Source organism: Pholis gunnellus, assembly GCF_910591455.1.
Source record: "Pholis gunnellus genome assembly, chromosome: 15".
Lineage (NCBI taxonomy): Eukaryota > Metazoa > Chordata > Actinopteri > Perciformes > Pholidae > Pholis > Pholis gunnellus.
In genome coordinates, this window is record NC_136542.1 from 12636501 (window position 1) to 12651002 (window position 14502).

The following is a 14502-nucleotide window of genomic DNA, read 5'->3' on the forward strand; positions in this document are numbered from 1 at the left end:
AAGTGTTGCCATGAAACAAAAAATATACATATATATTCAAATCACATAAAACATGAATTACTTATAAACACACATAGTTTGTAAAGCTTGTCAAGTCCAGATTTCTTGTCATTTCATAATTTGCAGTTGCACATCTTAAACTATCAAATGCTTGGTGGGAATAGTTAGCCGTGACATGAATCATTTTGGAGGACAATGTTGTTTTCTAGTGGAGAGACCACGAGAAACCCTCCACCGCCTCAACCTTTTTGATCATGGCATTTCTTCCCCTTTGGACTTCACGCTCTTCTCTTCCACAGCTTCAATTTCCTCCCCGTCGTCTACATTTTCTTCCCTAAATCAGACATGTTGGGTTAGAAAATGGCTATATTGTAATTACATCGAACTTTTACTTGGCTACAGTATTTATCTTTCTTCACTCGAGACTGCATGGCAAGCTCAGACAATTATGTAATGTAGTATGACCAAACCACAAGAAGTCCTTGGCTCTCCAGCACCAGTGCTATTCATAATTTTACCGGACCCACTGGCTAAAAATTCTACATACCTGCTGCAAATGTGATTCTCAATGCTGTGGTGCTTGTCTGTATCCTCCTCAGAGCTGAATGATGACGATGTTCCTTCAACAGCTTCTCCATTTTCTTCAACAAACAGCTCCTTTAAGCCGGCTTTCTTCAGCTTGTTCCTGTATGTCTGCTCTGCTTGAGCCTTTGCATTTTTCTGCCGTGAAGAAAAAGTCAAAGTTACGCTGGAGGGGCACGTCATTTACAGTGTGATGCAATCTTCCCAGCTCACCGTGTCACTCACCTGCTTCACCTGCTCGAACAAAAAAGGGCGTTCGCCAACTCGTGCCTTCATATCCCGTAACTCCCTCATGTACTCTCTCGTCCTTTGGTGGTCAGCCTCCCTTCATGTCGGAGAAGATTATTGCTTGAGCTACTGCGGAAGCCGTTTGTGGTCGTTGTGATGCGAGTTGCATAAGGTTGCAAAATTGGAGAATGAGCGGCCTCACTTGACCAGTATACTCACCGATGTTGCTGTAGTTTGTCATTATACGCGGCTTTCAAGCTGCTGTGTGGGTCAAGCAACCTCGCGTGGAGTGTGACTGTCTTCTTCATGGCCTGGGATCGCATCTGGTACTTCCTCAGCCAGTCGGCACTCTCTTGATTCTTGCTATCCCTCATCTCCATTGACTTTCTGTGAAGGTCAAACATATTTTGCATGTCAGAGGATTTAACTATTTACTGTGTAGAAACAATCCACTGTCTATTGTTCCAAAGCCATGCCAAGAAAATACAAGTCACCTGATGGCCATGCTGCGCTTCCTCGCAGCATCTGTGATGTATGTGGGGAGCGTGTCTGCAGACAGTGATGTTAAGGCCCCAAGTGACTTGCTTCTGCTGAGATGACTTACTTTTGGAACCTGAAAGTGATGGGGAAAATAGTCAACATTTTGTTATGGATGCCTTTATATAGATTTGCTAGATCCGTGCAGTGAGGATGTGACGGAGATACAAAGTTTTCTGTCCGATGACACAGCATGACTTAGAGAAGCAGTTTAGCAGTAGTTTATCAATTCATGGAAAACTTGTATTTTTATGCATTTGTTTGAAAAATGAAAGTACTGCAAGAGAACTAGAGAAGACCAACATTGCCTGTCAATAAATAAATAAATTGTGTGGTTCATTTATTTAATTCTTTCTTTTTTAAATGTAATTTTCAGTTTTTGTTTGTCAACAATTACTGTAAGAACAATCAATACAAAACACTTCAGCATTCACAGATGCTAGACTATAATGAATAATGTGACTACTTATCTACAGTAGCTTTTTTTACGTGCCACACCTTTAGCAACAAGGCTTAATATATCTATATAAAGGATAAGTTAAATCAGATGAATTTACCCAGAAATGTCTGGCATGGTTCATAGAATAGATCTCTGGTAATCGTATAATTTTGGGCAGAGCCAGAAAACATATGAAAGGATGACAGGAAGTAACATTCGCTGAACACAAAGTTCATTCTACCACTTTGGATTAGAGTGAATTACTGTTATTCGTACTTAATTACTGTTATAATTATTGTTATTCTGTAATGCCCTCATGTGAATCATCCACCCAACAAATGTTCTAGGAACATATATAGAGATGGTCTTATATTCCTGCTTGAAATGAGGAAAATATCCGGCACTGTCGAAATGAAGCTAAACTTGATAAACGATGGGGTTTGAAAGTTTGAAATACTGTTGAAAGGAGAGGACCTTTCGCTCTCTGAAGAGGGCCCATTGTACATATTTTAAAAAGCTTTACAGTTCCACAACTAAGGGGACTGGTCTGAACGACCTCAAAAATAACACATATGCCACACAAGAACTTAACCCAAACAATAAATCTCGAACCATCGAGTAAATTACTCCCAAAGACACAGAGTAGGAAGTAAAATGTCCTTTGTCACATTGTAAGTCAACTTCTGAGTGTTGAGGGACGATAGGAATACATGACAGAATGTTGTACAGATGGCAGTAAATATCATCATTATGTCAGTTATTGTACATGTGGTGCAATCATAATGATATGGACACGCAATGCTTTAGGTAATCAACACTGTTTGTCAACTAGAACAGAGGTCTTCAACAGGGGGTCCGCGACCCCTAGGGGGTCCGCGGAGGTACTGCAGGGGGTCCGCGAAATCTTTGGTTGATTACACAATTTTTCTTTTTTTCCCCCCAAACATGAATCTGTCCATTATCTTTTAATAGTTCAGTATTGTATGCATGATAACAGGTATGTTTATGCATGGCAGTGGCACTAATAGGCCATCACACATTTTTGTTTGTTTTGTTTTTGTTTTGTTGTTGCTGACAAGGTATGTTTCAAAATCAAAGCATTCATTTAACTAAAACTAAACTACACAAAAAAAATGAATGAATGCATAATAGCAACTGAAGAATAAAAACTAATGCAACCATTTTAACATATTCTTACAGTCAACAAACAGGTGAGTGGTAAAGGAAAGGTGTTACCTGTGAGTTTTCAGGGCTCATCCTACTTTGCCTTGCAGGCAGAGCTGATGTCCTCAGATAGAAGGGCTGACATTTGATCACTTCTTTACTCTGTGATTTTCTCAGCGCCTCTGTCTGCAGGGCTTTGTGCAGCCTACTGAAATCTGGAACCCGATGGATGATTTTTGGCTGGAAGCTGGGCCTCTCATCCAGGAAGCCCAGCTTTTCCTTCCTGGTGCGCTCAGCAGCGCGAAGTTTCGGGCTGCCAGACACAGTAGGAGTCATACGTCGCGCTGTTGTCTGAGCGGGGACTTGACTGCAAAGCTCCTGGTCTGGACAAAATAACAATTAGGTGATGTGAAAGATGAAGTCATGTCACTGCATAAAGATCATCACACGTACTGTATACATGCACCCAAAATGACATGATACGAGTTAAGTGTGTGGGGTTTTTTTTAGAACAAAGCACTGCTTTTGTTTGTGTATAGGCCACCAAGAAGCCAACATTGAATTGGTCTAAATTGATCGGGTACACTGCTTCATATCATTATGGCTGACTGTTACTGTGATTTAAAAATACACTATGTCAGGTACACTTTTGTGACATCACCACATAGTATCAAATTGAACTATGAATTTCAGGAGCATAACAAGAAAAATACCTAATAATAATGTATTTGTGAAGTTGTCTAATGTTTATCAGGAAGTCTTGTTTCTACAGCACAGAAGCTACTATGAATAATATATTATAATATAATATAAAATGAATACAAATCTTATATTGACTGACTACCAGTGATTCCCAACGTGTCAGGACTTTTAGGGGATGATTAACAAGTTGTGAGGAGTCGTTATAGTAATGACTGACACCTGGGTTGGTGTGACTGACTGTCAGTCTCTCTTTCCTCTCTAAGTCACTTGGTTGGTTTATCTTTGTTTTCTTGCACCTGTCATGTTCACACATCACTAATGAACTGACTGTCCCAAGTCATAAATAAAAGAGTCACAAGCCAAATGAAAGTGTGAACCATTGGCCTATATTCTGTTCTGTAAAATGACACAAAGATATGTTACAAAGAGTCTGATCTCTCCGTATTTCCACATCAATTCCAACTATCATACTAAACACTTGCCAGCATCATTCCATCAGAAACGTAAACCCACCTTTCGGCTCAGAATGTGACGCGTCTTTCACCTCTTTTTGAGGAGGTTTCCTAACGGTAGCAGCCTTGTTTTTGTGCGAGACTTGGTTCAACATCGATATCAGCTTCTCCCTTTTCTCCTTTTCTCTCTCCTGGAAACCAAAAGGTCTTTGAATGGAGAGCAAGAAGTCCCTCCTCTGCTCATGCCCCTGGTTCCTCTCCTTCTCTCTCAGCTCCATCATCTCCTGATAGCGGGGCTGAAAGACGTGGCTGGGCGCTGGGTGAGCGCAGAACTTCCTCTGACACTCGGCCTCAGCCTCCTCCTCTTTGCTCCTCTGTGTTGTCTTAGATAAAGCAAACCGCTCACATTGTGACTGTCTGGGACGCTGCAAAGTCTTTTTGTCTGAGGTCAGGGCAGAGGTGGAGGTGGGTCTCCTCATTCCTACATGTCTTAAAAAACAGTAATGATCTTTAAGAAAATTGATTTGTTATAATTATGACCAAACATAAATGACATAAGCAGAAACCTACTTGGCCTGATGTATATTTTGATCACCGGACTCTGTTGACAGTAGAGAGTTCTGATGAATCCTCCTCTCAAGCTCCTCTCTCTGTCTTGTTTCTATCTCCTGCCGCTGCTGCCTGAGGGCCTCGCGCAGGGCCTTCAGGTGCTGCTGAAGCATTAACTCTGACCTGAGTCCATCTGCCACCAAGGTCTCCAGCTTTGGCATATTTCTGTGACTTGTGACACGAACAAAAGCTGTGAAAGGTGTTCTATTCCTGTAAACAAAGAGTTGTTTTGTTTTTAGTTAGCGCTGAAATGCTTAATCAATTCATCTATTTGTCTATCAATGGAAAGGTTAATTAGTTATTTCGTTTTTTTCTATTTAATTCAGCATACAATTCCAGGACAAATTTTACACCATATAATAAAATGTGATTGAATATGATCCATGATGGAAAATAAGCAGGGGAAGAGAAAAATACATGTTCTGCCCATACCTTCGATGTGAACACACATCAAAACACACACACACACACACACACACACACACACACACACACACACACACACACACACACACACACACACACACACACACACACACACACACACACAATGACAGAAAACCCAACAAAAACATTACTTACAAAAATTCACATTGTCCAATTATTTGTTCTCTGTACATTTTCTTAAATTGAGCAGCTAAACAACAACTAATCGATTAAATGGTGGACAGAAAATGTATTGCCAACAATTTTGATAATTGATTGTTCATTTATGGCACAAAAAAACCCAAGTAATTCCAGCTTTTCAAATTTGAATATATTTAGAATGTAATTATACATGTATTACTTCATTCAACATGTAATATATGAGAGTTTAAATATGTCTCTGAGATACTGTGATGGACATTTTTAAGAATTTTCTTTCGTTTTAAATGAATACATTCATTGAAATGACCAATCGATGTATTTTAAAAGCGTGCTAATAAAAAATAAACTTCAAACACCACATCCAGTGCGTGTAAACGGGTTACCAGGGTAACCAGACATCAACATAAGGTGTGTCGTGTGATGTCGGGTTACGGACACGTGTTTAGTTGTAGCTAATATATTCCTTTACTTCACTATTATACTTCTACACAAACCTGCAACTGAAAAGCTAAAAATGATTAAATTATGAAAGTAATAATGAGCAGCAGACCTGGTAATTAAGACGAGTTTTAGGAAGAGTTTCTCGTCGTCGTCTTCCAAACGGAACTTAAGTTCCCTAAAGCTCTCTGTCGACTAAATACATTACATCTCATTCTGTCTGTTGACATAAAGTTGAGTATTACAGAGTACTACACCGAAGCAAGCGTGTTGTACTTACACTCACACATCCGTGTCGGCAGCATGAGCGCTGTGTGTGGACAGAAGCAGCATCGTCTTCTGTGATTGGACACGAAACCCGGAAGTACTTCATCTCGGAGCGCTTGTCAACATAAAGCCACACACGGCTGGATTACGGTAAAATGACCCAGCTGCCGTGATTACGACACACTCACGGTGGACTCGTCTGTCTGATAGAGACGTGCCAAAGTATCCAGACCTCGACTTTGGACTGGTTTCTCCTCGTCTCATATGAACACAGAGTGAAGACAGAAGCATGCACAGGCTCACAAGGGCGACGCTGGCCTTTAACGGACTTGGCCGGTGTTTTGTGGCAGAAAAGCACGTGTCTGCTATAAACATCCCCAGCCGAGGATTAGTGTGTGCAGAACATGGAGACGACTCTAGCAAGCATGAAGTTTATGATGTTATTATATCCGGGGGAGGAATGGTTGGATCTGCAATGGCGTGTTCCCTAGGTGAGTGACGCCGTCGTCCTTCAGCTATTATTAACCACACAATTACATTTAAATAGTGTCAACAGAGATGACAGGAAACCTGCATCTCTTTAGTTAAACCCATAGAAACTTGTGATTATTACTCTATAAGCTACTAAAATATGAACTATAGGATGTGTTGCCTAAAGGAAAAATATGAGATACAAGATTTATTATTTTTACTGTAGCAAAACAGTTTAGACTCAATCTTATATATGTGCTGCCATTGTTACTCAATGTTGACATGATTTTTTCAAAGGCATGGACCCCAACTTGGACGGTAAGAAGATTCTTCTGCTTGAAGCGGGCAACAAGAAAGTCATGGACAAGGTCCCAGACACCTACAGCACCAGAGTCAGCTCCATCAGTCCAGGCTCTACCACCCTCCTCAGTGGTACAGTATACAACCTCACATACAAAACAATGTACACATATAACGACACAAACCTTTGTGATTTGAGCTATAGACAATAACCATTGGGCTAAATTACTTTGAATGTTGGACACATACGCTCATCCACGTTTATCCTGATTCAGGTATTTGGTATAACGACAATTTCAATATCTTCCCAGTAGGTTATGCATTACAATCCTCCATGATAATTGTTTTAGTAACCAGTGGAAACAGAGAGGCTGAAGCTTTTGCTTAACATTTCAAATAGACACCTTCACTCGACTCTCTTGCATTATTTGTGTACCGTTTACTGGTTGACTTTACTCTGTGTTTATCACTTTAATCTGATCAGAGACTTTGACAATGAAGTGTCAATAGGGAGTTTGAAAGGAATGCATTTGGTGAAGTGCGAGGGGTTTTATTTGAAACATTGTGCTTGATTGTGAGCTTGTTGCCTCCAACTGGAACCCGTATAAACAGTAAAAGGCTGGAACTTGTCCACATATGTTTTACAGTAACTTCAAATGGTGATTTACATTCTTGTTTTGAGATAATTAGATAAAATACAGCCCACTGCCACTTTTTAAGACTTTTTTTTTTAATAGATGGGCGTTAAATGTGGAGTCAGCGACTCTAATCTAATACACTTTTTATCAAATTCAGCGAATATCTCCTCGCTGCTCACTAGCTGTCTGCTCTATGTGTGTGCTGAAAAGAAATGATCAGGTGTTCATACACAGCCCTGGCTTTATAAATGGAGAAACAAAAGTTGCATTCATGCATGTGGAGAAGGACGGGAAAGTCCGTGGATGTATATAAAGACAGGTCGTGCGCGCTAGAGGCACGGTAAAGCTGGACGGGGGGGGTATTTGTTTGGGTTTTGAGTTCTATCGGTCTTTTCCCAGAATTGCTGACTCCACCTTTAACTCATCTTCAAAAGAACACCTTGTTGTTGGTCCCAGTGCTACTGAATTCTGCCCAGTTCAGCTCAGACTTATCCGTGATCACAAAGCCCAGTTGGACCAATTTCCATCTACCCTTCGTTCCACCTGTACTGACTTTTGTTAATATTCACCCAATTCATGTTCTTACTTTCAGAGTATGATTACAATTATTTTTGATGCATTGGATTCGTATTGTAATTGTTTTGAAATGTGTCTGGTGCACACACAGGTGTTGGAGCATGGGAGCACATCACAAAGATGAGGTGCAAGCCCTACAAAAGGATGCAGGTATGTTGCTCTTCAGCTCACTACTACATGAAGTTGCTTTTTGAAATCTGCAACTCGAGGATACAGTAACTGCCTCCGTACTACTATGTCGAAAGTTGAGAAAAGTATAATTCAAGACAAAACAAAAATAACTAGCGCCTACTACAGTGTGGCGCATCTCCCAGAATCCTTCTGTTACACAACTTGAGTTTTATTCACATGTCCTCCAGACTTTTCTAGTTTACAGGCGAACTGTATGTATTTCTGTCATCCATCAATCACAGTGACAGCCCATACAATTAGTGGAGAGAATAATCTGTGACGCTCAGCTTGTACTCAGTAATTCAGCTTAATGAACAAGTGCTGTATCATATAATCATGTTTATGATATGTAATCGTTCACATAAAATGGCTGGAGCCGGGGGTCGTATGTAATACTGCATTTTGTTCATTCCGTTGTGCAATTCATGACTTTTCAGTAGCTTTGCACGATCTGTGGCACAAAAAATGCCAAAAAACATAAGGTATATTTTTTTTAAAGCCATCTCCTGGCATATTCAAAGTACTGGATGTCTCTTTGGCCATTTAAGTTTAATTTATTAAAGCCATGTTTTCTATGAAGACTAAATCATTTTGACGTTTTCAAATTGGTACTCATTCCCCACATCTTATAATTATGAAGATTCATGCGAACAACGGGAAGAAGATGAAAGATTTTGGAGAGTGGTAGTTTGCTGCAGAGTGAACCCGCTTTACGGCTGTGGGTGCAGGCTCGGTCCCTCTTGTAAGATGTGGTTGCTGTGTACCAAACACGCAACCGCAGGGTTTCTCTCTGGGCCTAAGATGTCATCATGCAGTGCCTTACAGTGATTATGGTAGTGTACCTCTCCCATTATACCTTGACTCTGCTACCACTGCTTTGGCTTGTTTGCCCGTTGAATGTCGGTCATATACATCTCACCAACTGCCCTGAAAAGTATGTACTGCAGGTCAACTCTAAATAACATTCTTTCCGTGCAGTAAAATGCTCTTCCAGGGTTTAGCTTTGAAACAGAAGGCAAACAGTTTTTGCCGTCATTTTGCCCAGATTTCTCTCTATAAAGTTGCGAGGAAGTGTATTATTTAAATCCTAAAGTATGTAGTAACAGATTCTACCCCAACACTGCATCATTTCACCCCGCATTAAACAAAACCAAAACAATTTTTGGGCTGGTCTCAGTAAATCTTACTTCCCAACCACTTATCACAAGTTGCAAACCCACTGCCATTAGTGGTTTTCTGTAGGGTATATCCCCCTACTTTATGGCAAGTTGGGAAACAGTAGTGCAGCAGCATATTACTGCAGAATGATGGGTTTTGACACCATAGTTGCAACCCAGGAGAGGATTAACACTTTTCACCCCCCCATGTTTAGCTCAAATAGTAATTCCAGGTTGGAATTACAGTAACCTAAAACTATATCTCACTCTGCCGCTTTTGGTTGCGGATAAATATTGACTTACTCTTTATGTTCACAAACATGTCATTTGTTATTTGTTTTTCCAAGAGAATGTTTGCAAAAAAAATCCACATCACAAAGTGTCATTTGGTCCTCAGCCGACCAGCCGGAGGAGTGCCGGTGACCCTCTGTGCTCTGGGTTTTAATGTATGTAGGCTGTGCCAACCTCCGACAGCAGCTAACAACTTTGATGTGTTCAGCCCGATGAAGCGCCACTTCTCTGCCCAGCTATATATAGGGAGAGGGGATGCATAATTGCTGCGTTTAAGGATATGCTTGTAGACCGCGGGCATAATGAGTCTCTCATTTAGGTTTGGGATGCCTGCTCAGATGTCCTGATCACATTCGATAAGGAGAACCTGCAGGACGAGATGGCGCACATCGTGGAGAATGACATCGTTGTGGCTGCACTCACTAAACAGCTGGACAGCCTGTCCGGTAAGCACAGCATTTATGATTTAAAACATGAAGCCCCACACAGTAAGCAGCAGTGCTCTGTGAGACCTCTCGATTCATCTTCCATCTGCCTAATGGAAGCTGAGTCTGGCAGCTAATGCCACCACATTTATTCCATCCTGTCCCCAGGTTTTGTTTATTTGTACCCTCTCCCGGTGACTGTTTTTAAAGACGAGTTCAGCCCTTGGAGCGGCTTCTGTTTTTCCTGCAATTTCAATCAAAACCTCACGTACACGTGAAGTGGTCCAGTGACCTATTTAAAGCTGCCATGTGCTCCCAAGCTTTGCCACCTCTTAACACACGAACGCGCTGACAGCGTATAGTGCTGCATTGCTGTTGACATTAGACCAACTTTTGTGAGATTTGCAAATAAAACTTAGCCCTGCTACGTGCTTGACAGTTAAAGTGGCATATTTATAAACAGTTTTCAACATTTTGCACCAAACAACGAATGTGTGGTTACAGCACATTTTTTTTGTGTTTTTTTTGCCTCATGTGCCTCCCATTTGTCGGCTTCTTTCCTCTCATGTGCTCCACACTAGCTGGTTTCAATGTAACCCTGCTCTCAAAGTTCCTGGAAACCCGTATTTGATCGTGTCCAGGATCCAGTAGCAGTGCTGGGGATGGGTCCCCCCTTCCAACTCTGCATGAGCCAGCGTAGCTCAGGATCCTTTCATGTGTAGGATGTTCAGCTGCTGATATTTTAGGAAGAGGGGCCGTTTTTAGCGCAAAATCCAACAAGCTGGCAGCGTGTGCAGCGTGTGGCGTGGTGTGCTTGTAGATAAACACTATTAGTTAGGTCAATGTGGCAAGCCAAGGCCATTTAGGAAGATTGTCACAATGTAAACATTTGCAGCTACAATGTGCCAGGGAGGAAAACCAGTGGTGTTTTATGAAGTGGTTTATAGATCTTCCACTGCTTTGGCTGCAGCCAACGAATCCTCTCGTTTTGACGGTAAACGTAGCAAAGCACTGATTTACTGTGATGATGCATACACGGGACCAAAGACTGATCCCTTTGTTGTGAGTTTGTTGCCGTTTTATTTTAAGAATCAGACTTTTTTGTTTTTCTTTCTCTGCTGCCTTTGTAGTCACCAGTTTTATGTCCTTGTTGTTTGTCAGATAACGTGCAGGTAAAGTACCGGTCCAAGGTGGTGAAGTATGCGTGGCCCATGCCCCACCAGGCAGAAAACTCCATCCCATGGGTGAAGGTCACGTTGGCCAGCGGAGAGAGCGTTCAGACCAAGCTGTTGGTCAGTTTGATTCCATCATCACAAACTCTATAGTCATTCATCTGTTCTTGTTTTTTTACCGTTTCCCATTTTTTTCATCTGTTTTTCAGATCGGTGCAGACGGACCGAACTCAATGGTTCGGCAGAAATTGGGGATCCCAACAGTCAAGTGGAATTATGACCAATCGGCTGTGGTTGCTGTGCTGCACCTATCGGAGGTGAGTATCACATTGGACACATGCTGCTTTGCATATTGTATTAACAATCTGTACACTTAAAATCTTTAAGCAAGCATCATTGGATGTTACTGAGTTCTGAATTTATTATGGAGTGTTTTTATCATACGTCACATCCGAGAACAACGCAACAAGAACCCTTTGTAATTAACATGTATGCCATACAATGCAAAGCTACAATGCTTCAGTTTAATATTTAATTGAATCAGATGTATGTGTTGGACAGCCCACAGAGAACAATGTCGCATGGCAGAGGTTTCTCCCATCAGGGCCCATTGCAATGTTACCGGTAATATATCTACTTTATTTGCTGCAGTATTCTTTTCTTTCCAAGTATCCGTCAGTCTCATAAGTATCTGATTCTTCGACCGTGCTCTGTGCCCTGCAGCTGTCGGACACAGAGAGCTCTCTGGTGTGGTCCACCAGCCATCGGCAGGCAGAGGAGCTGCTGGAGCTGGATGAGGAGAGCTTTGTCGACGCCGTCAACTCTGCCTTCGTGAGTCTCGCTCCAACCGTTAAACTGCTGATGGTGTAGTCCCAGTCAGATTTCCTATCTGTCAGGAAGATGTTGCAACAGTTCTGTTTTGTGTGCAGTGTACAACATGTGGCAGGAGTTCTCCAGAGACTCACTTAAGTGTTGAGCTGTTGTTTTGTGACTCATGCAAACAATGCTGTCATTGTTTTTGCCCAAACTTTTTAAACAGTACTAATATTTCACTCAGGGAATGTTGGAGAAACTCCTTTTTTCCCAAGCTGGCTATTTTTACTGAGCCTGCTGACGGACGGGGTCACCACGGTTGAGTCACGTTTGGTTTCAGGCCTGGTTTGCTAATTAAACCTGTGGTCTCTCAGTGTCGACCATTACTGCATGGAATGTTTTTCAAACGGAGCTAATTCAACTGCATAGCCTGGCCGGCATCTTCTTTTAATTAGCGCAGCTCCCGAAGCCCTGCCAAACCAGTTAGTTAGGGAGTGGGAAAAAGAGCACTTTCACTGGCCTGGAGTTCGGCTTTGCTCTTATGTCAGCTAATTTCTTTGTCCACTCAAAAGGGATCACGTCTGTTTTCTCTCTCTTCTGGTCATTTTTCATTCTCTGTGAATGTGTCTTCTTGCCCGTCTGTCTGTGCACTTACAGTGGAGTAATGAGAACCAGTCGGAGCTGATCGAGACGGCTGGCTCTCTGTTCCGCAGCACCCTGTCGGCCATCATGCCATCTGCAGGTTCACCTCGACAGCTTCCCCCAAGTGTGGCAGGGGTCGGCCCAAAGACCCGGGTCATGTTTCCTCTGGGCACCGGTCATGCATCAGAGTACATCAGGCACCGCGTAGCTCTCATTGGGTAAGATGCTCATAATGGCCTGCACACTAGTACTTCAAGTTTTTTTTAAGTGAAGATACCGATTGGGGGAAAAAGTCTTAAAAAAACAGCTTGATAAGCACGCTTTTGAGCTTTTCATCGTTGTCTCCTCTAATGTTTTACCGAACACTACCATCTTGCACTGTGCATAAAATAGCATACTGTTTTTCTTTGCAGGGATGCAGCCCATCGTGTCCATCCGCTGGCGGGTCAGGGAGCCAACTTGGGCTTTGGGGATGTGGCTTGCCTTACACGTCTCCTGAGCAGGGCAGCTTTTGACGGGAAGGACCTGGGTCAGTGAGAACGCTAAACAGACACAAGCACTGCAACCATAGCACAGTGGTTTCCCCTAAGCTCTTTTCCACAGCCCCAACTCAAACGCATGCTGTTGACCTGAATTATAAAAAGCATCAGCTTTTCCGGCAACATTAATTTCATGTTTTTTTTACTGGTCATTCCGGTCATAACTATATGCAAGTTGTTTTTCATAAAAAATTAAATCCTGTTATGAAATACGGTGTTTATTTTTTCCACTGTTAAGTGCTCTGAATGTTCAAAATAGCACCAGTGTATTAACTTTAATGCAGAAAGCATATGGCAGTACACAACTTAAACCATGTCCTCATTTGTTAACCCCCAATCTTTGTTTGTTTCTGCAGGAGCCATTCAGCACCTGTTGGAATATGAAACTGAACGCCAGCGACACAATCTGGCCATGATGGCTGCCATCGACCTCATGAAACGCCTTTACTGCACTAACGCCGCCCCTGTTGTTCTCCTACGCACCTTCGGTGTGCAGGCCACCAACATGGTCCCAGCGCTAAAAGTAAGCTCCGTCCCTTCTAGATTCTACCTCCTGCACATATCCTCCTGCACATCCCAGTGAACCTGGCCATCACTCAGATAATATCAACCACCTATCAAACCCAAGCTCCTCCTCCGCCCTGACCCCACCCTCCACGCTCTTTTCTGATTACACGGAGCTTTACTTTAGCGGTGTCTATAATTTTCAGAGTTCTGAACCTACTACTATGGCATCTAAGTTTAGCCCCAAATTTAGTGTTACCAAAAGTGTGTGGGTGGGGTGCAGTGCTGGCCCCGGGGGCAGCGGAGAGCGGTGGTGGCTTGTGTTTTCACACCCCTTTTATTACCGACCACTCATGTGAAATGACTTTATTCCCTACTAAGTGATTCAGACCAACACTACTGTGACTGGTTGTAAAGGCAGTTCACTATGGAGGCGCAAAAGTTGAGCGTGACATTTTTTCCATATTAAATGTTGTGAGTTCACTGGTTTATAGGTCTTGTATAGAGGTCTTCAGTGCCACGCACTTGTAACAGGCTTTTAGTTAGGCGTGATTCAAAGTTCACAGAGTTTCTGAATTGATGTCTCTTTTTCCTCTGCAGGAGCAGATAATGGCATTTGCAAGCAAGTGATGGATTCGTCATGCTAGGTCGCTGGTGGAGCTTCAAAAACTGTGTGAGCTTTAATGGCTGTAAAAATTGTGAATGTAAAACAAATTAAATAGATATATTTTACTCCTTTGTGGTATTAGTTCTTGTGTGTGCTTTGGTACAAAATGAATACAGATCAACAACACCAC

At 42.2% G+C, this 14502-nt stretch overlaps 2 protein-coding genes across 2 annotated transcripts; one reads left to right on the forward strand and one right to left on the reverse strand.

The window, feature by feature from the left end:
* Window positions 1–252: 252 nt before the first annotated feature.
* fam161b (FAM161 centrosomal protein B) lies at window positions 253–4874 on the reverse strand (the record flags this gene model as incomplete). The annotated part of the gene is made up of 8 exons (XM_079174274.1): window positions 253–334; window positions 548–720; window positions 808–907; window positions 1030–1197; window positions 1305–1423; window positions 3023–3333; window positions 4166–4593; window positions 4705–4874. 8 exons carry the CDS (start codon window positions 4872–4874, stop codon window positions 253–255), a joined length of 1551 nt encoding a protein of 516 aa, XP_079030400.1.
* Window positions 4875–6117: 1243 nt separating this feature from the next.
* On the forward strand, window positions 6118–14436 carry coq6 (coenzyme Q6 monooxygenase). Its single transcript, XM_079174455.1, has 12 exons — window positions 6118–6497; window positions 6775–6909; window positions 8083–8141; window positions 9930–10056; window positions 11197–11327; window positions 11417–11524; window positions 11769–11831; window positions 11931–12038; window positions 12678–12880; window positions 13076–13191; window positions 13558–13724; window positions 14306–14436. The coding sequence occupies exons 1-12, from the start codon at window positions 6296–6298 to the stop codon at window positions 14333–14335; spliced, it is 1449 nt and encodes a 482-aa protein (XP_079030581.1). The 5' UTR covers window positions 6118–6295; the 3' UTR covers window positions 14336–14436.
* Window positions 14437–14502: the final 66 nt, after the last annotated feature.